Raw genomic sequence first — 26,955 nt, forward strand, 5'->3', positions numbered from 1 at the left:
TTTTAAGAGGTCCACAATAAACCATCTGTTTTTTCAAGATTTTTACTAGAAGACGCTCAATTCTTATATGTGTATGTATACCGTATACCGTATGTAAGCCATACTACCCATTTCCCAAACAAAAATATGAAATATTTTCATAACTTGCTCAGGATTCCACAATTTGACATAGAAGATACTTTTTATCATTAGTTTTATTACTACTGTTCATCACCACTGCTGCGTTGCTAATCTTTTTGTTCCAATTTGTTATAATTCATCAGGGTAGAATCGGCGAAGCCTAAATTTGTTGAACCTTTATTCTAGCATAATGTGGGAATGGTTTATACTTAAGTCTGGCACTTAAACATGGAAGATAAAATGTAAACTTGTGGTCTTTGTTGAACTTTTGTTAGTAAATATATATATGAATTGATTCTCTAACTGTATGACAGTAAATTTTATTTCAATAAAATTGTTTTGGCAGGTAGTCATGGAAATTCTCATATAGATTCAGGTTGTAATGTCACCCTGAAATTATGCAAGTGTTTCCTTAAACTTGCTCTTTCAAAAAATATATTGGTACTGGACATTTTTTTTCTTACAAAAGAAAAAAGATATAACCTATGGACTAACTCTAGAGTCTAAGAATAGTAGCAGGTCACTTAGAGAACAGACCTAAAGTGGCAGCTCTACACTGATGTTGCCCAGCAACAGCACAAATCAAGGAAAGCTTGATCAATTTCTTATAGGTACAAAACAAAAAATCTTGCATGTCCCATTTTATATATTTTGTAAATACATGTTCCTTTCATGCTTATCTTACCTCTAACGCAAATAAAGTTATGAAATTGTTAATTAACTGAGTCCAGTTTCCTCATTATAATTATATAATATCTGGAAAGCTAAGTAAGTGAATGTAAAATATCCTATTGAGCTCAACTCCTTCCAATTTCATGGACCCATCTATACTGCATCTTCACATGAAAACAGTGGTGTAATTCACCTGCAAAAATTGGCTGTGTGAGAATCACTTTCTTGCATAGGGGTGTCAAATTTTTGATTGCTGTGCCTATACTGTAACAATATTAAGTGTTGACAATGTGAGGGTTTTAAGATTATTCTAATGTCTCTAATTTTTGCAGACCAAGATTTTGGAAATCAAAACAGCTACAACTCTTTCTGGAGCCATAATCTTCAAGTAAGCATTTGTATACTCTGAAGTTCTCTTCATTCAGTCATTTGCAGGATTCTAGTTTCCAAGAGAAAAAAGTAAAGCAGATTAGGTCCACCCAGTAGTAATTTATGTTTGTCAATCCCAGACTATTTATTTTATTATGATTTTTTTACACAGGAACCTATCTTAACTGCATACAGGGTAGGCCTTACCTACAACTTTGGTCCTCAGCGACACTCCCCTGTAGAGGAAAACAGATATGGAAATGGTCTGGCTTAAACTTTCACCATCTGGCAAGTGGAGTGATTTAAAGATAATAAACTCTGTTTTACTCAGCGGAAATATAATAAATAATGAACCAATGCGTTCAATTACTGTCATTCCCAACATTGAGGAATGTGCTCAGACCAAGTAACCTTGGGTCACTCAGTTTCCCAACCAACCTACCTCACAGGGTTGTTGTCAGGAAACCTCGTAGGAGTGCTAGCCATATTGCCTGAACCAGAAAAGGTAGGATATAAATCTAAATATAAAAATAATAGCAGCAATTAAGCATGCAATTCTCTTCGTGACGCTCCTCTAACCTCAGACATAATATTTCTGAAGAACCGGATTTACCCCCACGCAATTCATCTCAGCTTCGCCTGATCCATTAAGCCTCCTTTCTCCCAACAGCGTCCCATATCCTTTTAATAATAGGAGAAAGCGAAGGTTCGCCATACACACGATATCGTGGAAAGGGCAGAGAAAGGAATACAGAGCTGAAGAAGGGGAGGCGAGATTTAAAACTGTAAAATTCGAAGGTTTTCAGTTTTCTCAAGCGGCAGCCCCCTGCCCTTAAGAGAATAATAGCGACGTCCATAGTAATGCATTACTTGCAGCCCCTCGCGGGGGTGGGGAGAAAGGGCTCGGTCCTCCCTCTGTGACTGCGGGCGCTGCAGTGCGAAGCGGCGGGTGTGAAGCTTCCACTTCCCTGGGATTTCATTTCGGGGGGAGGGGGGTGCGCGCAGAACAGAAAGCAAGAGAAAAGATCCGCCATATTCCTGCCTTACCACGCCCGGAGAGCTGAGCTACTGAAATCCGTCTGGCTGCACAGTATATGCACCAGTCTCTGCCTCCCCCCCCCCGCCTCCCGCGGTACCCACCCCCGTTTCTTACACCAAAGGAAAGGCGGAACCGAGAAAGGAAGAGCTGGCCCTCCCTGGCTGTCGCTGCCGCCGCCTTCGAAGACAAGCAAGCGCAGCCATCTCTCTCTCTCTCTTTTTTTTTTCCCCCTCTCTCTTTCTTTCTCTCTCCCCCCTCCCTCTCTCTTCGCCCTCAGGCTCCCTAGCGAGGGAAGTTGACTTTCCAAGAAGCAGTCCGGAGGGTTTCTCGGGATCAGGGCAGAAGCCGTGTCTCCTGCGCGGGACGCTTGGGGGCCGCCGCGTTCGGGAAAAGGCAGCGGGGGGGTGGGGGAAGCGGGGAGAAAGCGAAGGAAATGGACGGGCTCGGAGCGGAGGGCGGCTTCGGGCGCAGCCGTTAAGGCTTCCAGGCGGAGAAGGGAAGAGCCGCGCGGTTTGCCAGAGGGTCGGGAGGGGAAGCCGAGAGGCGGCGGCAGCGCAGGAATAGAGGGAGGGGTAGGAAAGCGGGGTTGTTTGCAAGCAGGACGCTTTTTGCTTTCTGCCGGGCAGCGCGCTTGCTGCTGCTGCTGCTGCTTCTGCCTGGGCGGATGTTTCTCCGCGGTTTGGCGCAGGATTGAAGGGAGACGAGGACTCGGAAGCGGCCAGGGTTTCCAAAGGCAGGCTTGGGGGGATTGTAGGTGGGGGATACCTGCCCGGGGCGGGGGGCACGTCGCGGAGGTGCCCGGGCGTCTCCGCGTGTTAGCAGCCAGAGTTCTCCCCGGGGCTCGCCTTGCCTTTGCCCGCGCCTGCCGACGGGAGGGGCGCTCCGACTGAGGAGCGGGAGGGCTTTCTGGCGCTCGCGGCTTTGTGGCTCGGGGTCTGCGTGTTTTCGGGGGGTGGGGGGGGCTGCGCCTGAACCAGCTCGGAAGAATGACTCTGGAGTCCATCATGGCGTGCTGCCTGAGCGAGGAAGCCAAGGAAGCCAGGCGGATCAACGATGAGATCGAGAGGCAGCTCCGCCGAGACAAGCGGGACGCCCGCCGAGAACTCAAGCTGCTCCTGCTGGGTAAGACTTAGCCCCCGGCGCCGTCACCCCATTTTGGGAAGCTGCTTCCCCCCCCCTTCCCCTTCCTCCCCCCCCCATGCCAATCTTGCTTCGTCCCAGGCGAAAGAGGGGGACGGCATAAATGCGCCGGAGGAGTTTAGGAACCCTAGAAAAAAGGGGTGATCCTGGGTGTGCTGGTGTGTGTGTGTGTGTGCACACGAGAGCGCTCAGAAGGATAATTGCCGTATGGTATTTGGATTTATTCCCGTGCAGTTGTGCACATTGTGGTTGCAGCCAAGCCAGCTGCTGCTGTAGGAAATCAGAACTTGGGTCTGTTGGCGTGAAAGGTGTGTTCAAATGGCAGGCTGATGAGGGACCGTAAGGGGAGAATTGCAACCCCTTGCCGCTTCTTTGATTTCCCCCCCCCCTATTTTTATTTTTGCAATGGGATTGTGCCATCTCCATCCATAACGAGATGCGTTATCTTGGGCGTAGGAGCGAGGTGTGTAGATGCTGGGATGCCTTGCCTTAGCCTCCTTGGCCCTTTTCCTCTCCTGGCGTTTGCCCGCCGTCTCCTCTCGCCTTTCCTAGCAAGCAGCGTGTCTGCAACGAGTCGAATGGCTGCTTGTGCTTGCTGTGGGTGGTTTCGTGTGGAGTGGACGCCTTCCCGAAAATGGAGAGAAAGAGGCGAGGTTGGGTGAAAAGGGAGAGAGGAGAAGTAGAGCAAGATGCCGAGCTTCAGGCAGAGATGGGCGGCAAACGCCTGTTGTGGGAATGCGAACAGAGGGAAAAACACAACCCCCAACCCGCCTTTGGCAAGCCTGACCCGAAATAATGATCTGGACTGAAGGAGCTGCCTTCTAGGATTGATGGGGACAGGATTTCAGGCTGCAGGATTCTGAGTATGTGCTCCCACCTCAGGAAGGCTGGAGTCCTTCCTTCCTCTGCCCTGGAGCTGTGGCTTTTCTTGAAAGGCAGCAGGATCTGAACACAGATTAGGTGGAAGGCAAGCAAGGGTCTGGATCCAGCCTTCTGCCAGAGGCTGGCTGTGAACAGGGAATCTTATTGGTACAGAAAGATGAAGGTTTTGGATCAGGAACACCTATAATCAGTGAGCTAGATAGGTGTGAGAATAGGAACATGTGGAGCTGTTGCCATTTGGGGATTCAACCCACCTCCTAAATTAAAGACACATGGGAGATAGAAATACATTGTCCATTTGGTGAGGGTATGTATGTCATGCTGTGGCATCGTAATTGATTCAAAGGGGGAGGCTGTGACTAGGAGTAATGGCTTGCAAAAAAATGTCTGCAGCACTGTTTGCTTGGAAGGCGTGGTGTTATAAAACTGACTGCCATGTGTGAACCTCACAAAGAGCTTGTGGCTTTATTGAAGCTTGCCTCTGTTTTGTACCCAGAAATGATTCTTCAGTCTTAGGGGCGTTTTCCATTAAGAAAAATTAAAAATGGTGGATACGGAGAAAACAGATTGTGTATTCAGGAGCTGCTCAGCAACATAAATGTCTTTTCTTATGTAAGTTCTGCTGTGTAGTTCATATTGTTATGTATAGAAAAAGAATAGTGCAAAGAAAAGGATCTTTGCTGTTTGGGCTCCATTGACTCAGTCTTGTCAAGAACAAGCAGACTTGAAATAAAGAAGTTGTATTCTTGTATTGTCACAAGAAGATCCAGAAAGAATATAACACCTTTGGGGCAAGTTACTGTTCTACTCTTTACCAGTCCACACCAGCCTTCTCAGAGCTGATGCCTTCAGTTGTGATGATACTACAACTCTCAAAATTTGTTGAGTGTCCGTGGATTTTGGACATTACAATCCCAACATGTCTGGAGGATGCCAAGTTCAGGAATGCAGATCAATATTATCAGATAATTTGTTCTTTGGTTGTAGATTTATTAAAAATATAGTCTTTAGGTACAATTTCAGATTCGAGAAAAAGGGGATGTGTAGAAAGTCCATTTGGAAACTCGTTAACTTCCTTATGAGTGTTAATGTTTACCCATAGCTGAGGAATTAACCCATACCATATATATATATATGTCAAGGATGTCTTATAACAAAATCAGATGTCTCTGAGTGTCTGTTTTTTATTATTAATAAACTCAGATGATTTGATATATAAATAGATTTTTTGTTTTCATTGTGAACATAAGGAGTTTTGTTCTTTAGAATAATATCCATATTGCTATGCTAGTTAAAAACTTGACTCTATAATAGTGTGCCTCATTTAGAAATATATCAGTTGCCACTAGGAATGGGTCTTAAAACGGATGCATGGAGCCAAATTCTTATAGTATATTAGTTTTCTTGGGGTTTTTTCTAAAAGCTGACAAATGCACTGTTCAAACCCACCAACCTTCCTATGAGCATTTCAATTATGTGTGTATAGAGCTTTCCAATTAAGCTTTCCAAAGGTTGGTAGATTAAAACTATCATCAGCAAACTGGTAGTTACAAAAATGGAGTTGACATTCAATAAATTGCAAGTAAATTTAGAACTGTAATGAGCTCCTTTAAAAACTCAGAAATCTCTCAGATTTTTTGTGAGGAACAGAAAATTTGAATTTTTTCTTGAGGGTTTCTTCAAACATCTGAAAACATTTTGGCCTGCTGGATTTAAAACAGAACATACAATATTCACTCTGTTTTTGGCCTGTGTGTCAGAATGATTTTAGACATGTTAATCTGAGAACAACTTTGCAGAAATTAAAAAAGGCTTCCCTCAACTCCAAGTAGATGTTCTAGGATTGGAGAGTAAGCCAAAATTACCCTTTCCTTAATGTTATTTATCTGCTGCATTTGACGTGGATTTTATTCACTATATTCCAGTTATCATTTAATAAAGGTATGTTTATTTATCATTTGTTTCCAATATTTATTTTCTCGTTCAACTTACTGAAGCTAAATGGTAGCACCTAACTGACCCTGGGCAGTCTTAATAAGCTAAGTGGGATCAAACATAGTCCATTAATTGGATGGGGAGTTATCAAGCAATAGCAGAACTATAAAGTAAAGTGGGGAGTTGAAACAACATTTAAAAAAAATGCTATTGATATCGTGATCCACATTCAGAAGGAACATAGATCATAAAAAGAAAGAAAAGCCGTTTTATTGAGTCTATTATACTCTTCATTGTTAAAAAAATAATGATTTTATTTAGTCAGGTTCTACTCATGATGTTATGTGAACACATCCATGGTTTTTTTCCTTGACAATAGTATGGAAGTTATGTTGCACTGTATTGTCATCTTGAATTATTTTTACTCCCCAGATTAGCCTATAGCCCTGGGATTTCCTGGTAGTCTCTCATCTCTGAATACAAGCAGTCTGCTTTAAGTTTTTTTACATAAGCCAAAGTCAGGTGGTACTGCACCCAACAGATTTTATATACATGGAACCATACCTTGAAATGAAGTTTTTATAAAATATGTACCCAGTTTCTTGAAAGCATCTGATCATTGAAAGTAAAGGCTATTGAACTGTATGTTTTTTATTATTTTTTTTAAAAGCAATCCATGATAAGGGGAATGGCCTTTGGCCTTTATTAAGCCAAATAGAGTTTGCAAAGTAATATGCAAATCTTCCAGTATACAAAAACATAAGAAAAGTCAGCTTGAAATTCAGGACAAAATAAATAGAAAAATGTGGCTAATGTTTCAGAGATGACAGCAGTCTGCAGACTCGCAACTGAAATATTAAGAATCCAAGAATGATGGTCTGAGAACAGCTTGTACAGTAATAGATCTTTGTTGAAGCTGAACTGGTGTAGATCCTTAATGTGAAAAGCACCATTAGGGCCCCATTTAAAATGCATTATATAAATCCTATAATCTGAATAATTAGTTTATTAATATTTTGGAACCTTTTTGCCAAGAACAAACCATTTGCCAAACCATTGTATAAATAATTTGAAATAAAACTTTGATATTAGAACACTAGAATTTAAATATTATTTAAAAGGAACATTAGTGGCATGTCTTACCACTAAGAGATTCCTGGATGAAGTACATTTTGTACTTGGAGAACAACATAAGAGAAAAGCTCTGGACAAATGGGTTCAGTGAGTATTTGGAAAATCTTTTAGGAAATTTTTAAAAATCAGATGAGATACTGTAATAACATTAATAATATTAGAAGAAGAAAGCAACAGTCAGATTCTTGGATAGTCAAGTCCTAACTTCAAGGGTTTTAAAAGTTAAATTTAAGTTTCAGACAGCTGCCATCAAACCTAATTTTGTAGGATATCAAGTATTTTATTGTGCAAAACAAAAAATTAGGCCCTACAAATGAAATAAATAACTTGTTTAATTTATTTACATTTCCGGTTGTAACATTTCTGATGAAACATGTCAGTTCAAAGCCATGGAGGTGCAGTGGTTAAAATACGATATTGCAAGCTAACTCTGCCCACAGCCAGGAGTTCGATCCTGACTGACTCAAGGTTGAGTTAGCCTTTTGTCCTTCTGAGGTTGGTAAAATGAAATCCCAGATTGTTGGGGGAAATATGCTAACACCGTAAACTACTCAGTGCTGTAAAGCACTATGGAGAGGAATATAAATCAAAGTGCTTTTGTTAATATATAGTTAGACTCGAGTTACAGAAATCTTTTACTAGTATTCCAATCAGAAAAAAACATTGTTGTACCCTATATTAATGCAGCCTTTTGCCATTGGATTATTGGACACATTCAGGATACTTTTTATATTGATGAAAATAAAAAAGATTTCTCGATGAAATTCTTTGATTTATTGACTCCATTCATTCTGGTAACTCATATCGTCAATTTAGAAGATATCTACATCTTCCAGTTCCATAACTTTTGGTTTACAAATAGATACTTGCCCTTCATTATTGACCTCATAATTCCACTTTGACACCTTCCAAATAATAGAATAATGAGCCAGCCTTCAGGAACCAAGCTAATGGCTTGTTTCAAAAGCTCTGTCTGTAAATCAGCTTCTTCCAATCTCTTGCGCCCCAGATATATAGACTACAATTTCTAAAATTCCTTGCTAATACAGCAATTTGAAAAGGCTACATCACCTTGTTCAGCAAAGGAGACAGCTGTTCTGCAACTAATGTATTTATTGCTGCTATTCCAATTTTGTTTATGGTGATTTTTTTACGTTGGGCATACTCCTGAGCTGTTTGTAGGTACATCCCTGTTTCAGGATTGCATTGTTGAAATTTATTTGGAAAATGGAAAAATTTTATGGCATAACTAATTGCAGGAACTAGAGAAATACAGAACTCTTCTCCTTTATTAAGAAAAGGAACAAATTGGCCCTATCTGCATGAATGATCCATAAAACCATGCTCTGAGAGTCTCACTTTTTGTAAATACAAGTATTCCTCAACTTACAACTACAATTGAGCCAAAATTTCAATTGCTAAGTGAGACAATTGTTAAATGAATTTTGCCCCCTTTTATAATCTTGGTTGCCCCAATTATTCAGTAAATCACTACATTTAGTAAGTAAGTAACGTGGTTAAGTTAATCTAGCTTCCCCACTGATTTTGCTTGGAAGAAGGTCACAAAAGGTAATCACATGACCCCAGGACTGCACCATCATAAATAAGAGTCAGTTGCCAAGTATCTCAGTTTTGATCACATGACCATGGAGATGCTACAATAGTTGTAAGTGTCTGTAAAAACTCTCTGTAAAAACAGTCATCAATCACTTTTTACATTGCCATTGTAACTTTGAATGGTCAGTAAATGAACTGTTGTAAGTAGAGGACTACCTGTAAAAACTATGATAAAACAACAAAAATACCCTTTCCTATATTACCAAATAATCAAGTAAGAACTACTGAACAATGAAATAAAATCAACATTAGACCTAGAATATTCGGTTTCATTTTTTTAATTTTATGGCACTTAGGAAATAACAGTAAGTATTTACAACATTTTTTGATTCCACCAAATAATAGAATGTTAATTTAAAAAAATACATAAATTACTTTGCAACACTTCTTTATATTGATACAAGTCCTGACATACAATCTAGTGATCAGATGATATTACAATATTCTTAGTATTTTCTTCTTTAAAATGGTCTGAGTAGACACTTAGAGCAATATCTTCCAGGGCTAGTAATAACTAGTAAATAGTTACTCTTATAATAAATATATTCTAATTACAATATGTTAAAGTATCTATACACGTTAAAGTATACATTATAGATCTCAGTAAGAGAAAAAAACAATTATTCATTTGCAAACAAAGATATCGCCTTAATTTCTTCTAACTTTTTTTGCATTAGACAGATTCACTGTTGAATAAATAATATAATATCAGGTTATATTTCCTGTGTTATTATCCAATGCTTTTATATTTTGATTGAAGGGTTGTAGAAATATTTGGTTGGTCCCTATAAGGAACTCCATATTGGATTAAAGGGACATTTGATTTGATTTAGTTGAACTCTTTAAGTACAAAACACATAGTGGATTATTTGTAGTAGACGTGAACCCTAATTTAAATATCCAGGGAAAACTGCATTAAGAATAATACATACATGCATGCATACATGATTTTTTTTGCCTAATAAAATCTTTTAAAAATTATTTTTTATTATTTATTTATTTATTAGTCCAATTTATATGCCGCCCTTCTCCGTAGACTCAGGACGGCTTACAATGCATTATAGCAATAGCCTGCATACTTTTTATGTATATACCTGCTTATTAGGGCTCCCCCCCCAAGCGGTGTTGTTCTATACAAAGCTGGCTTATTGCCCCCACAATCCGGGTCCTCAATTTACCTACCTCGAAAGGATGGAAGGCTGAGTCAATCTTGAGCCTGGTGAGATTTGAACTCACACTAATTGCAGGCAGCTGGCAGCTAAGTGCTAGCACTTAACAGCACTTAGTCTGCTGCACCACCGAGGCTCTTTTAGTTAGCTCAGTTAATGTCAGGCATGAAAGACCAATTCAATTCAAACCTTTATTGTCAATGCACAACATGTGTACAATGAGATTGGATGAGCCTCCCTTAGTGTATCCCCCCACAACACAAAATACATCTCAATGACTCATAAGTGAAAGAAGAAGAAAAAACCCTAACCCAATAGATCATACTAACAGATACACAATCCTTTATACATATATGTGCATATAATATATGTAATATTATATTACACCAGTGTAGACATGTTGCACGTTGTGCTGGCCCTGCAAGTCTATCATACTAAGTAGTTACAGTGTTATGTTGCATTCAGAAGTCTGACAGCCCACAGGTAGAAGCTATTTTTCAGCCTTTCATTCAACTGGCTATGCTTCTATATCTCCTGCCCAATGGTAGGAGAGTAAAGAAGTGCTGACCAGGGTGTGAATTGTCCCTAAGGATTTTCTTCACCCTGCTAAGACATCGAGTCCTAGCGATTTCGTCTAGTAAGGTCAGGGGACAGCCCATGATATTTTGTGCTGTTCTTATCACCAGCTCTGATTTATTGCTAAGGGCCTATGTATAGGGACCTTCTCAACTAGCGGTCAGTACTTGGGGCTCAGTGGCACTTCAAAGGGGGATTGGAGTTGTGGCCACACAGGGATACTAGGCTGCTCCATCTTGTCACTCCACCCCCAGCTTCTGCCATTCCTTACCCTACATTTGACTTATTTCAGCATGTTATGTTCCATCATCTTAAAAGTGAAAATATGTCATAGTTAAAAATGTAAAATGTAAATTCTATAGCATTATTGTTTATTAATTTATTTGTTCTTGATAAACTTATGTCAATTTAGCTTTCTATGACTCCTCCCAGCCAATGTGAGGTCTCCAAAGAGGCAATATTTCACTTGATTGCTTAAAACTCCTTACAGTAAGATGCCTGTTTCAAACATTACAGCACACATTCACCCTCTCCATTATTCCCATTCATTACCACTCCCTATTACCTGAACTCCTTGGATCCCATCTCCTGTTTTCCTCTAAAGCTGCCCCTTCTTACTCCCTTCCACCCCCTATTAAACAGTCACAGACAGTAATGTTATCCCTCAAGCTATTTCCCTTCACTGAAACCTATCTTCTGATGTTTTCACTGCTGCTGTTTAGTTTTTCATTGCACATTTGTCCATGTCGGATGATCTGTGCCTTATCAAAATTCTGCTCACCATGCATTTTGTCTTTATTTGATGACACCTTTCTCCTCTTCATCTCTGCATTTCCATTCTGGGCCTTATCCCACCATTTCTACCCATTTCTGGTATCTCAAACTCTGCCTGTCCTGCCGAATATTTTGCTTCCCTCGTATGTGCTACAGCTAGCTTTTTTCCTGTGCTTTTCCTCCTCACATATAACAAATAATCCATATGAATTTGGCCTGAGTTAACAGTTCATAGCATCATAGAATTGGAAAGGACTTTGAAGGTCATCCTGAGAGTCACCCCTTGCCCAGTGCAGGAATCCTCATGTTGTATCATTCTGAACAAATGCCTGTTCAATCGTCACCTTTAGTGGTGTTGCTTCCACAACTTCAGAAAGCAGACTATTTCACTGCTCAATAGTTCCCATAGTCAGGAAATCTATTCTAATTTTAATTTTCAATCTCTCTCTGTCCGTATTCCAGCATTTGGTTCTTACCTTAATCTTAGGTACTCTGGAGAATAAATCTACACCTTCTTCCCATGTATTGGAAGACTGCTATCCTGTCTCCCTTTAGCCTTTTGTTCTTAGGTTCTTCAGCTTTTTGTAGGATTTAGTCTCCAAGCCTCTTGCCATTCTTGTTGCTCTCCTCTCCCAACTATTAATCACTTTCTCAATGTCCTTTTTGTAATGTGGCAGTGAGAACTGAGAACATTATTCTAGGTGTGATCTGACCTGTGTAACATAATGCAATACTGTCACTTCCTTGGGCCTTATATCTCTATTGATACAGCCTTAAACTGCATTGGCTCTTTTCACAGTGCAGCATATTTCTGGTTCAAGTCCACCAAGACTCCCATAATGTTTTCACAAGCATTACTGCTAAGTCATGTACCATTTAGTTTGTACCTATGTGTCTGTTTTTTCCTGCCTGAAGTGCAGAACCTTACATTTTTTACCATTGAACATTATATTAGATAGAGCTTAGTGTTGGTCTATCAAGACTTGAATCTTGAACCAAGATTCTGGGATGTTACAAATCTCCCTAGCTTTGTGTAATTAACAGATTGTATGAGCATCTTTTGTATTCTCTTATTTAAATATTTAATGCTGAAGAGTATTGAACCCAAGATAGAACCTTTCTGTGATATTCACTGCTTACCTCCCTCGCTGTGGACATAGACTCATTAAGTAATGGCTACAGTTGTTCAGCCAGCTGAATTCATCTGATACTGACATAATCCATCCCATATTATTTAAGTTTTATATCAAGGAGGCTATCACTTACTTTATCAAATGCCTTACTGAAGTCTTAAGTACACTACATCCATAGCAATCCCTTGGTCCACTAATCTAGTCACACTGTCACACACACACACACACACACACACACACACACACACACACACACAGAATAAGAAAGTAATAATTGTCCACTGACTTGGAACACAATCCAAAGTGAATTCTACATGTATGTCAGAGTAGGATGGGAAAAGTATAAATGTAGATACAGAATGGGCTGAAATTTGAAGAAGCAATAGATATTTAGTTGTGTATAAAGATTAATTGGTGTTAGAAAAAAAATAGAGATTTTAGAACTAGCCTACTCAAGATCAGTGATGATCAGAAAATCACTTGGAACTTGGCTGCATTTTGGAAATTGTTTGGAAAGAATTACAGTAGAAAAGTTCAGCAGTTTGAATCCCTAGTGCTGCGTAACGGGGTGAGCTCCCATTACTTGTCCCAGCTTCTGCCAACCTAGCAGTTCAAAAGCAGATAAAAAATGCATGTAGAAAACTAGGGACCACCTTTGGTGGGAAGGTAACAGCGTTCTTTGTGCCTTTGGTGTTTAGTCATGCTGGCCACATGACCACGGAGACGTCTTCGGACAGTACTGGCTCTTCGACTTTGAAACGGAGACTCTAGGGAGCACTGCCCCCTAGAATCAGGAACGACTAGCACCATGATGGCGAACCTATGGCACGCGTGCCACAGGTGGCATGTGGAGCCATATCTGTGGGCACGCAAGCTTTGCCCTAGTTCAGCTCCAGTGTGCATGCGCGCGCCAGCCAGCTGATTTTCTAGCCTTTTGGGCCCACTGGAAGTCAGGAAATGGGCTGTTTCTAGCCTCTGGAAGGGTGGGAAAGGCTGTTTTCACCCTTCTAAGGCTCCAAGAAACCTCTGGAGCCTGGGGAGGGCGAAAAACGGGCCTACCGGGCCCATCGTGCCATTGTGTGCCAAAAGTGGGGGGAGTGCAAGGGGGCGGGTGTGCATGCATGCGCGGGGTGCATTGAATTATGGGTGTGGGCACACACACAGGTGACCCCCCACACTCGCCTCGCTTTTGGCACGCAACAGCAAAAAGGTTAGCCATCACTGGACTAGCACATATGTGCGAGGGGAACCTTTACCTTTAAAAAAGCTTTACAAGTTCACAGTTTACACATTACATTGTTGGTTACTGGGAGCTTTATCATAAATCCCTGTTTTTTACATTATGCATCTGAAAATGCATGTTGACTATGAGTGTTTATGTTTTTTAAAGACTTACTAAAAGAAAAAGATATTTTTAATGTGCTAGTAAGACTGAAAGATGTGCATCTATTCCCTTAGGATTTCAGTAAAGATGTATCAATTTTCCCCAAATAGTTGATAAAAAATCTCATGAAGAATCTTATTAGGATCTACAGATCGCATTCCTACTTTTACAGTCAATAAATAACTTAGGTAATATTTCCAATGATTTTTCCATAAATATTATGGTTCTGTTTTAATCTTGGGATACAAATTCACTGTAAAGGATTACATTGTTCATTCAAAAACCCTTAGAGTTATACTATGTATCAGCAACATTTCCTCTTAAACTATTTTGTGTTGATAAAACTGAGTCAGTAACAAGGCAATGTGTGTTGACGTTTCATCGTTGTCTAGTGTTTCTCAGCTAAACCTTTTATATTGTTCTCATATATCTGCATAAATAAATACAGCAGTCCTTAGTTTAACTGAGTTTCATTTTATTTCCATCACTCTTCCATATTTTGCATGTTATATGAAGTGGCAAAATTTTTTACATGCACCTAATCTAGTTAAATTTAAAACAGCATAAAATCCTCAACTGCATGATTCCTTGTATTGGAGTTCAAAATGCATAATACGCGATTAGGTCATGGGTGTTGAGGATTACATCTGGCAAGGATCATATTTGGAAAGAATGCCTGGAAACTACATTGGCTGTAGAAATTTATTTCTACAACTGAGAGCATTCATATATATGCCTGGCATTCATATATACACCAATAAGTTAATGTTTTGAAGCGCCAGTAGTGGTTAAGGCCAAAGGCTAGAAACTAAAAGATCATGAGTTCTAGTTTCTAGAGCTAGTTGACATAAGCCAGCTCAGTGTCTGTGGATCAGTCATTCTTGCTCAGACTGGGAAGAAAGTAGTGGCAAACCACTTCCGAAAATCTTGTCAAAAAACTTCTCTAGGGACATGTCCAGGCGTCATCAGGAGTCAAGAGTGACTCAAAGTGACAAAAAATGTTACTATTAATTACTATAAGTTAGTGTACACAAAAGAAAGAATCTACTGTATACTGTATTTGTACCAAGAAAGACTATAGATCAAGGGTATCAAACTTGAGTTCATTGAGGGGCACATCAGGGTTGTGTTTGACCTCAGAGGGGCCAGGTTGGGCATGGCCAAGATAGGCATGGCCAGCTTGACGTTACTCATGTTGGGGGCCCCTGTGGTGGCTTGAGCACTCTTAACAGCGAAAACAGGCTCCTGAGCTCCATTATTGGCTGCGACAGCCTCCTGCAACCCTCTGCCAGTGAAAATGGATCTCAGGAGGGCCGCCTGTGTAACCTCCTGAGCTCTGTTTTTGCTGGCAGAGACACTGCGTCCTTTACTGTTTCCAGGGTGGCCCCGCAGGCCAGATCTAAGCACCCACGGGCCTTGAGTTTGACATCCCTGATATAGATGATATTAGGGAGAGATTTTTGGTTATAGTATGCACCACTGAGAACTTCAACTCCACTTGTGTATTTCAACACCCAAAATTCCTCAGCCAGAATTCTGAGAATTGAAGTCCATGAGTTTTGAAGTTGCCAAGATTAAACTATTAAGATTAAACTCCTGCATTAAACTATAAGGCCAATGTTAAAGTAAATATTAAACCTTGCAAAGATGCAATCATTTCTGGGGTGGGGGTTGGGAATAGTCAGTATAAAATAATATAGTTTTCATGACCCAAGAATATTCTTATTTGATAAAGGCAATACTTCTATATAATTTAGGTTTGTCTTTAATGAAATTATATCTTATGATACATGGTGTTAACAGAGCAGGTAACTGAAGATCAGTTGAAGTCAAATAAGAAAGTTTATGTATGTTCAGCAACGAAGGCATTTTTGTATTCAAGTCCTGCCAGGTCCTATTGGGTCAGGAGGAAGAAAAAATAATGCTTTATTTCATTTTTAGATGTCTTGAAAGAAGTTTAGGCTGGTGTATCTTTCATAGACTTTGGAATTAATATATCATTCGGGAGGAGGGGGGTTGCATTTGTAGAAAAAATATTAATATGTTAATATTTTATTAATAATTTATTATAAAATTAGTTTCTGTATTGTGGCCATTACTGAATTTATTTTATCATACATTTTTAAAGATAAAGTATACTATAATTCCTATTATGCATTAACTTCTTGATTGATTATCCTATCACATTTTTATGCTTATTGTGATTGATCCCACAGTGAGCCAGATGTTTAGGTTGGATTTGGCATTTTACCCCCTTAATTGAGTGTCTCCCAAAGACTTGTGGTAGACAGATATTGCTTGATGATGTTGATTGCAGATTGTTCCAAGTAAAGATGCCTTTTGCAATTAATTGATGGTGATTTTGTTAATGTTTATGGTGCTTCAGGTATTTTGGGATTGCATCCAAGGCACCTTCAGTATTACTATTGGTACTATCTTTGCTTTCTTTTGCTACAGTTGTTCTACTTCTTTTTGCAGGTCTTTGCATTTTGTGATTTTGTTCTGCTGTCTCCAGGCACTGCCATGTCCACTATCCAGACTTTATCTTATTAAGTCTGGGGTGTTATGTGCCAGGTGCTTGTCTGTTTTAATTCTAAAGCCCCAGAGCATCTTTACTTCTTCATGTTCTATTACTTTATCTATTTTGTGATCTACCTGTTCTTGCTTGCAGACAAATGGTATTTCTTTAAGATCTTCCAGTGCACCATTATTACTACTTTGTTATGACATTGTTTGTAATCAGTTTGTGTGATCTTCTTGCAGCAGCTAACCAGGTGATCCACTGTTTCTTCAACTTCTTTGCAGAGTCAGCATTTGTGGTCTGTTGCTGTCTTTTCAATTCTGGCTTTGTATGCATTTGTTCTTAAAGCTTGGTATTGTGCAGCCAAAATTAGCCCCTCTGCTTCTCTCTTCAACTTTCCTACTGTTAACTATTGCCAAGTCTTGTTATCTGCTTTGCCTCTTAAGTTTTTGTTTTTGATTTTTTAATGTCCTTTGCCATATCTCTTTTCTATTCCTCAGTTAGTCTTACTTATGGGCCAGTTTGGTCTCTCTAGTTTTCATAAATCTTCTTCGGTGACCTTCAGTTATTCTTCCAATTCCCTTTTTTCTTCTTCAACTGCCTGGTATACTTGGAACATTCCACACCCACCTGTGCTCCTTGGTAAATAGAGTACTGGTATATCATTGTTACTGTGTGGATGAAGGGCATGATTTATTGTCATTATTTTTCTGGTCTTCCTATCCAGGGCTTTTAGTTCTGCTCGAGTCCAGTTCACAATTCCAGCTGTATATCTAATACCACTTCCAGTGCTTTACAGCCCTCTCTAAGAAGTTTACAGAGTCAGCATATTGCTCCCAACAGTCTGGGTCCTCATTTTGTGGAAGAATGGAAGACTGACCTTGAGCGGGTGAGACTTGAACTGCTGGCAGTCGGCAGTCAGCAGAAGTAGCCTGCAGTACTGCATTCTAACCACTGCGCCACCTCAGCTCTTACCCAGTGTTCATTCCTTGGTGGTATTTCCACCACTGAGTTTGGATTTTAAGATCATCTTCCCTCTCATGATCAACTTTCTTCTTGACTTCAATATGCTTGATCTTGTCAGCTTGAAGAATGCCCAAGTGTTTGAGGTAATCATCTTCATCCAAACTCTTGATATTATTTCCATTGAGCTATCTTGATTCCTTCCATTTTCTCTCTCTCTCTCTCTCTCTCTCTCTCTCTCTCTCTCTCACACACACACACACACACATTGATAGTAAGGATAGCACATTTGCCCTATCCTAAATCCATTGCAGTATTTTGGCTGTATATACTAATGGTGTCTATTTCACATGGTATTTTCCTTTCAGCTTCATATTATCCATGTAAAAGAGGTGGAATAGCTTGGCAAGCTTTTAAAAAATTAGTATTAGTATTATTCTACTGTTTGTTATATTTAGATTGTTATGTTTTAGCATGTTACTTTATTTTGCTTCCTTTGTGCTGATTTGCAGTTCTACCCTGTAAACAGTGGATTAGTTTATAGTTACAGTTTGAAGATTTTGCTGTAAAAGAAATTATTATCCTATCAGCTAAGAATCCACAAAAATGAAACAGCAAGTGACATCCAGAAATTTAAATTGATGCCATGGTTTTGAAGATTTTTCATCTACAGAATAGGAAGCAGAGATCATTGTTTTCACAGCAGCACAGCGGGTGGTGTCAGATGACGAACTGTAACATACTGTAGTTGCTTGATTTAAAACAGTGGGATTGGTCTAAGTGCTCAAACAGGAAAGATTCCACTTTGATCCACGCTTGAAAAAGCTTTGCTTGGCAGGACATACAAAAGGAAGTGCAACAGAAAACAGAAAGCTGAGGCTTACTAACTCCTGGAAACCATGATTAGTTACTAAACATGCCTACTGGAGTGTGCCTCCTTTTTGACCCTTTACCGAAGAATAGCTTTTTAATGGAGCATTAATTTGTTTGGTAATATTTAATGACACATTTGCTTTTGAAATCTGCTAAATCAGAAATCGGTCCAAAGATATTCTATTTACGTGGCTGCTAAAAGTTGACGTGGACCAGCATATAAACCAAATCAGAACACTGAAATTCATGACTTTACTGCATATGGTTCCCATCTCCACCTATATTCTATGTAGCTATGTAGGTTTGAGGGAAGAAATCACAAAGTGTTGTCGAATTTATATGTGAAATTGTAAGAAATGTTCCATGTAATATCTTGCCATTATATGTTAGAAAGGAAAATGTATTACTGAGAATCTTTTTTCATTGGAAATATGGAATAAGAGGTCTTGTAGTATATAAATTAATGAAATTACATTGCACACATGGTTAACAAAGATGGATAATTTAGCAATGTATACACTCATACATTTCCTCTCAGCCCTAGGGAGAAGGCAAACTACTTTCAAAATTATTGCCAAAAAAAATGCATGGACCTAATCGTTACCAGGAATCAAAATTGAGTTGAAGGACCATAAGACATATACAAGTTAAACAAAGTTATGAGCACTGCACATTCTTGTTTTACTTTTTTTCTGTATTCTGAACACTGTTTCTTCAAATTCAATTTTATGTTTGTTTCTTGTTTATTTAGAAGTTTCTTCAGAAGAATGATTAGACTTTCTGGTGTATCCCTTAACTGTAATATGTCTCACATTCTGGCAATATCTGTATATCCAAGGAATCGTTTACAGTCAATGAAGTGTAATGTCTTTGTATCCTCCTCTCTCGTTATCTATTTAACTGTTTCATCTTAATACAGCCATTTGTAGCACCTTGCAGTCATGTGATCACAATTTTCAGTGTTTTTGCCTGTTTCTGGTATTTACTTCCAGTTTTTGGCCAAAAAAAAAAAAAAAACCTTTGGGGAAAATAAACTTGCAAATGACTACAACATTTGCTTAACAACTATCACAGAAAGTGTCATAAAATTCAGCAGGATTGTGTGGTGAACTATTTAATGACACAATTTATGGCCATAATTTTAGGTTGTTATGGTCATAAGTCAAGAACTACTGTATTAAAGGCCAATATTAGACAAAATACAGTGTTTTAAAATTGACATTTCAAGAGCGTTTAACCATTGTCCCATAAGACATAACATGCAGGTGAACTAGGTTTTGTGGAAAGAGATATAGATAATTTGCATTAGAAAGATAAAAAAATATAATTCTCAATTGTTTAAATATAATAATAGCAAAATGTTCTTAAATAGCACATTCAGTGATACTATTATCGTGAAAAGGAATCATGGAAGAAATATAGAAATATATTTATATTTATTTATATATAGAAATTAAATTCCTTTTAATTTTGCTATTCTAAACAAATTCCTGCTCATAAGCAATTTTAATTCAATGTAATTTTCAAGCTAGGTATATATCTGAAGTAGTTTCAGGCCTGATTTAAGCACTGTATAATAACAAATGTTATTACATTACCCTCTCTCTACAACTTGATCTAGTGTAAAAAAATGCCTCAAATAGCTATATAGCAAATTTGACATGAAATTATTTTTCATCAAATTATATCACATTAGATGCATTATTTAAACAAAGGACATTGGTTTTGTACAAAAGTAATATCTATGGACCATCTTGAAACTGAACATTTCAAGTCATTTTTTGTATCCAGAAATGACCATAATAAGGGTTAATTATTTTTATTGGTATCAGTTATAGTCATATCCAGACTTTGTTTGCCAGCTACACAATTGATAAACTATCAGCTCTGTGACCAAAAGTTTTGCTAAATAAGATTCCCATAGTTTTGTAAATGTTGATAAGAAAGTAGACTCAGGCTTCTAATTTTAGAGCTTTTGTGGAAAAGTCTTCCTCCTTTTGTGTTGATCTTAGCTAACTGAGTTGCATGTGTTTTAAAGCAGTGGTACACAACCTTTTTAATGGTAAAGGTTGAATAGAGCCTTTGACTGATATACCAGTCACCCAAAAATGAGTGAAGCCAGGGCAGCAATATTTTCACATAGTGTGATCTGGGCAATCATGTAGATGTAATTAATTAATTAACTTAAAACATATAATTAAAATAAATTAAATATAAATGTATTAAATCCAGTGAACATACTTCCTCCTCATACATTTAATAATTTTGCTGCTTTGACACATTAACACTGTATTTCCCAACCTTGTCAACTTTAAGCTGTATGGACTTCAACTCATACAATTCTACACATCTTCAAATTGGCAGGGTTGAGAAATACTGTATTAAAAATTCACTGGGTAGCAAATGAAGCAAAGCTGTTCAGGAGGTACATGCGATCCTGAGGGCATCATGTTAAATTATATAAAAGGAGCAATAGACTACCAAGAGAAATCAAGTTCCAAAGAGTTTTGTCAACCCTTCGAGGCCAGGTCAGGAAAAAAAGAGATTATAAAGATGGCTTGAACTCTCTTGCTGCAAACATTAATAACAGAATCTTGAAAGTCTTGATAGTCGTTCCCCCCATCCTCCCTACAATGCGGAATCAGTATGGGATTATTTTGAGTCTCTTTCTCATGCTTCTCATCCTTTCCCAGGACAGGAGTCTGTTAACAGATTTGCTCATGATTCTTGCATTCCTTCAGCAATATTACCTCTGCATTCCTCCATACCCCTTCCCCCAGCAGAACCCATCTCCCCACCTACATGCAAAGACATTCCAGGCACGTTGCCATGGGAATGATTGCAGACTCACTTCCTCCACCCTCACTTGGCATTTCCCAGAGTCAACCGACAAGTTTGCTACACACTCAGATGGAGTTGGAAGGTTCCCCCCCCCCCCGTTTGATTGGAGGCAGAAGGTCCTCCTCATCCTGGGGTTCCCTGTCTATTAATACTGGGCAGCAGGTCACAGGAATGCCCCAGTGCCTCTAGATAGGGAAAAAACAACTCCAGTTTAATCCTACCGCTGCTATTCTGAATTATACTCCTGCACAATCTAGGCTATTAAAGTGTCCATGAAATGTTTGCTTTTCACTAAAACAGGATGAAATTAAATTTACAAGCTAGCTTCAACCTTTATGAAGGGATACCTCCTGTCATATTCTATCCTGTGTACATGAACATGTACTGCACTTTCCAAAAGAGACAGGAAAGAGTTTGTTTACAAGGCCAAAAGACAGCAGACAAATATGGCCAATGATATATTACTTTTTAATGTAATAAATATAACTATCTTAACAAACCTTAATTAAAAATGATATCTTAACATATACAGTATCTTAATAAATATTAGTATTTACACAAGTAAAAAAATAGAAGATAGTAAATTATTTGTGAGAGGGATTAATGAAGAAAACAGAAAAAAACAAACTTTGAAAATATTGTCTTTGTACAAAATAGAAAATTAGAGTACGTTGTAAAAAGGAGGAAGGAAAGGAAGGGACAGAGAAATTGAATGAACAAGCCAAAGGAAACTTATTTTAGATGGTTGTGTATAAGAAATAGCATTACTAGAAATATAACCACATAGTAATACATTACTGGACAAAATAAAAGAAATTGCATCCACATTGTATGTGCATCAATATAGTAGTATTGTGCAAACGTGTAAACATCTTGAATTGCCACAGCTTACCTACTGCTATTAAAATACTCTTTGCCTTCCCGCAGCTGGGTGGATATGAGATTTATTTTGCAGTAGCAGCAGGGTGGATAAAAATCAATGATTTTTTTAAAAAAATCAAAAAAATCAGATTTTTTTTAATTTAAATCGGATTTTTTTTTATTTAAATCGGATTTTTTTTTATTTAAATCGGATTTATTTTAATAAAAAACTTTTGGGTAAAAATCTATCGTAAGATAGTTTTCTATTTAAAATACATAAATAATTTAGTTTATTCAGCATGAAATGGAGCTTAGTTATGTAGCATGAGGCTGTATATTCTGCAACACAGGGACTATCGGTGAGTCAACAGTGGGTCAAAGGATTAGCAGAGATGACAGTTGCTCTTTAAAAATTATGATTTAAACGAGTTGATTTAAATCAAGCCTTTTTACTAGTGATTTAAATCATGATTTAAATCAACTCGATTTAAATCAAATCCACCCTGAGTAGCAGTAAACTATACTAGCAGTAGCTTTTAAATGACTTTAAGAGCAATGTGCTACAGAAATTGATCTTTAAGTTACAGAAGTATGGATGACAGTAGCTAGATCCTTTTCTTCTAGATAGTCATTGTTGCTATATCAGCTGTACTTGATACAGAAATAAACATGATGTAATCACTGTGTTGAAAAATTTATGGTGATAAGCAGTTCTAAGTTGAAAATAAACCTCGATGCCAAAAGATTGTGTATACCATCACTTGTGTATTGTGTTGTGTATTGTACATAGTGTATTCCTTGGCCTTTATAAAACAGTTAAGTGATTTACTCATGGAAAAAAAATTCAATGTAATTTATATTAACTAAACAGAGAGATGATTAGGAATGAAGTTCAAAGTCCCTAACACATGTTCTTTCTATTTCATATAAATTTCAAAAGCAATATTTTATTGCAGGATAATCAGATTGATTATTGGCATCAAATTAGGAAGGGGGACTTTTATTTTTTTACCTGGCATGGTTTCTGCTTTCTTAAAATATGGCAGACTTGAGTTTATACTAAATAGTTGACATTTGTACTACGTTCTCACAGTTAACATTGTTGTTTAACAGACTAAATTGCTTGCTCAATATTTTCAAAAATAACTGCTTTAGTTCAAGTACTTTTCTATGTTTTTTACTTTTTAATGTTTGGTTTTCTGTGTTTTATATTTTAAAAGTTTAACAAAACACAAGTATAATCTTGAAAGAACAGGCTTTTAAAAACTAGTTTTACTGAAAATATCCAAATCATGCTTTATATGATCACATACATATAATAAATATGGCATAATTATCATTTTGTCTTGATTATAATATAATTATTTATATTTATGTTTAAAATTATACTTATATTATTATAGGTTGTTTATAATATATATTTATAATATATACTCTCTCTCTGTGTGTGTGTGTGTGTGTGATAAACACTACATCTCAAAATACCACTATATACTTTCTAAGACTTAATAAAGTATAGTAAGCTCCTGTCCATGGCCTGTTTAATATATTCTTGACTGATCCAAAAAGGATATTCTTCTTTACCTATGCACTGCTGATCTCAGACATACATAGGTTTCATAATTTACTAGTAATTTGAACACACTTACATAGCATTGGCAAATGTTTTCTCATTAAAAAATATACTTTTCAACCTCCCATTTTGTCTTGCAGGTTTTAGTAGAAACTCGTGAAATTTTCAGGGAGTGGTTTAATCTGTGCAAAAAGCCATGGAAATTGTTCAGTTCTGTAATTGATTTCTTATCCCTTGTATTGGAAGCGCATTGCTGGCAGATTAGATGGGTTCACTGGGTAGCCGAGCAAACTGCTTTGCCAGTGTTTGACCCAGTTATTTTTTTTCCTCCACTCCTCATTCCACAAGAGTAGTGAGGGAGATTATTTAATATGCATAGCAGCATTTTCTAGCCAGTTATATGCCAGGTGAGAGGTTATACCATAGAAAGAGAAAGGACGGAGAGGCAGTTTGTGAAAAAATGCAATGCATGAATTGATTAGTTCAAAGGAAGAAAAAGAAATCAGAAGCAGCTGAGTTGGGAAGCAGCTGCAATTCCTTATCTTTAAATCTTTTGGAATGTTAGTTTTGTGTCACTGACATGATATCTTGTAACACAACCAGTCAGACTATTCGCTGTTTTAATTTTAATATAGTACAGAATCACACTTCATGGTCCATCAGGTTATACTTGCTGATCTTTGGAAGTAAAAAAGAATTGAAAGCTATTCCATTTCCTTTAGGATTTGATTCCCAACAATTATATTGCTATATACCGATAATACATAGCATGGTACTGAGTAGCCTAGGGGATCATCTTCCAAAAAATTCTGCACAAGCCTGATTGATAGTTGATTTTCCATAGCTTCATTCCTTTTACTGATGGATTACTGATGCAGTCATTGGTTACTATATTTTTGTTATCTATTTGTATAATGGTTAAGCTGTTGGACCAGGACCAGCATATTCTGGGTTCGAGTCCATTCTCAGCCATGGAAACTTACTGGAAATCCCATTCTCTTAGGCCAGTCAACCTCACAGCATTGCAGTTGTGGATATAAAATAAAATATTTTTGAAGCTACCACAAATTTGTGAGGTAAAGTGGAGTTTTAAAGGTAGCAAACAAACAAATAAACAAGCAAGCAAAACTACTGACAGCAACCACCATAGCATATTCTTAAAAAGCTTTCCAGTCCTCATTTGTCTTGTCTTTGAAATTCAGATCAATCTAAAATCAGATTTTGTAAACTTCTAGCATTTAGTTAGAGGTAGAATCTTAGTACTGGCAGTGGTGCAAATGCTTCAGTTCCATAAATGTCTACTTTAATGTGTCTGTGCTAAATTCTTTCATGCAATTTTTTAATGTTGGAAGTAGGGGATTGCATCTTTCCAAACTAGTGCCTTCCAGATGTATTGGATTGTAGCTCACAGAATATGCTGTAACTATGGTGAATAGTTAGGAATCTAGGTTACAGTCAAACACATCTGGAGGACACCAAGCTTATTTAAATGTATGATTTATTGTTGTAAACTTCTGGTACTTCCTGGCAAAATTAGTGATATACAAATGGAATAAATAATCTTCTAGAAGACAGTTTTTAATGAAGCTGGTTTTAGATTATTTCTAGGCTTCATCTAGTTTTATTCTTGATGTTTTCATGTATATTGTTCAGTAGATGGACTTTCCATGGGGATGCAAAGAACAGATGAATTCCAACGAATAGCTTACATTACCATACCTCAATTCCGTTGCTGCTGCAGATATTAGGTCCTTGATCTCTACTCTTAGTCAACTAATTTGGATCAGATTTTTGATTTATTTTTAAAATAAGACTATCATAGAAGTAAAACTTATCAAGATTCCATATAATTTTGACTCAGAAAGATGTTGATAAATGAGAATCTTTCATTAGAACTAGATGACATATATAGTATTGTTGTATTTTTAAACTATTATACAGAAATGATTTCTGTGAAAGTGTGTTGATGTTTTAAAAAGATTCCTAATTCCAGTTAATCTAACAGCTGTCTGTGAAGCCACATTTTGTACCAGCTGAAGCATCCAGGTAGTTTTCAAGGATATCCCCAGGTAGAGCACATTGCATAGTCCAAATGGGAGATGACAGGGAGTATGAGTGACTGAGTCATCTCCCATTTGGACTACTGCAATGCGCTTTACATGGACCTACCCTTGAAGAGTTTCCAGAAGCTTCAGCTGGTACCAAATGTGGCTGTACAGGCAATCTTGGCACCCAAAGAGTGGCACATGTAACATGTCTACTATGCAAGCTGCATTGGGTACTGGTCTGCTTCCAGGTCCAATTCAAGGTATGACCTATAAAGCCCTACATGGCATTGGCCCAGATTACCTAAAGAACTGTCTTTGTCCTATTATATCAGCCTGCCCCACCTGGTCAGGCAGGAAAGGTATGATTGGACTCCATCAGCCAAAGAATTCTGATGGCTGCCTTTCCCCCCACCCTGTAAAACCTCCGCCCCTGGAAGTGAGACAGGGCTGCACTCTCTTGGCCTTCCGTAAAGGTGTAAAACATGGCTCAATGGCCTTGCTTGGGACATGCAAAGGAACATGCAGCCATGTGGCTGCTTAACCCCCTGAAAGTCCTCCCCCAGTTTTTTTAAAGATTCCTTGCCGCTTTTAAATTTTTACATACTGTTTTTATGCTTTTATCTTTTATTATAATTAGTTATAGAATAGCTATAGGATAGAACATTGCAACCAGACCGTCTTTGATAGAAGACATGTATTGTGCGGGTCAAAAGGAGGGCTGAGAAAATATATGCAGACCCCTCACATCCTGGACATAAACTATTTCAATTCCTCTCGTTGGGATCTCACTACAGAGCATTGCAGGCCAAAACAACTAGACACATTTTTGTTGTTGTTTTTTCTCATGCTCTCACTCTGCTGAACACCTAATTCTCACAGTGTTGTGACTGCTGTCTAATGTCTATGTATTTACCCATGTAGTATGGCTGTAGTATTATTATTTATCCTTCTTATTATCTTTCTTACTCCCCCCCTCCTATTGGTCTTATGCTTATGATTCTGCTGCCTTGCGTGTACACTGAGAGGTTCTGCACTGGAGACAAATTTCTTGTGTGTCTAATCATACTTGGTCAAATAAAGTATTAAATTCAATATTGTACACAGAGTCCCCATGTGAAGGAAATGGGCAGTTCTTCAATATAATTAATGGATGGATGGATGGATGGATGGATGGATGGATGGATGGGTGGGTGGGTGGGTGGGTGGGTGGATGGACAGATGATAGACAGACAGACAGACATATTCAGTTTGGATAGAGAAAACTTTCCAGTTAAAATTGCTAGTTTTAACCTGTAAAACCTTGCATGGTTTGGCTTTTAGATATCTATCTA

The 26,955-nt window shown here is 38.1% G+C and overlaps 1 protein-coding gene and 1 long non-coding RNA gene across 2 annotated transcripts in view; one reads left to right on the forward strand and one right to left on the reverse strand.

The window, feature by feature from the left end:
* Positions 1-426: 426 nt before the first annotated feature.
* Positions 427-2,262, reverse strand: LOC117661420 (uncharacterized). Its single transcript, XR_015732236.1, has 2 exons — positions 2,209-2,262; positions 427-1,679 (listed from the first exon to the last, which is right to left on the reverse strand). It is a non-coding gene; the product is annotated as an uncharacterized LOC117661420 (long non-coding RNA).
* The window catches only part of LOC117661417 (guanine nucleotide-binding protein G(q) subunit alpha), a 115,029-nt gene continuing 90,283 nt past the window's right edge, over positions 2,210-26,955 (forward strand). The window contains exon 1 of the mRNA XM_034410191.3: positions 2,210-3,322. Within this exon, the coding sequence (XP_034266082.1) occupies positions 3,187-3,322 (136 nt within the window). The 5' untranslated portion in view covers positions 2,210-3,186. The remainder of the gene's footprint in view (positions 3,323-26,955) is intronic.

Source organism: Pantherophis guttatus, chromosome 2 (assembly GCF_059756535.1).
Source record: "Pantherophis guttatus breed Tessera chromosome 2, ASM5975653v1, whole genome shotgun sequence".
NCBI lineage: Eukaryota > Metazoa > Chordata > Lepidosauria > Squamata > Colubridae > Pantherophis > Pantherophis guttatus.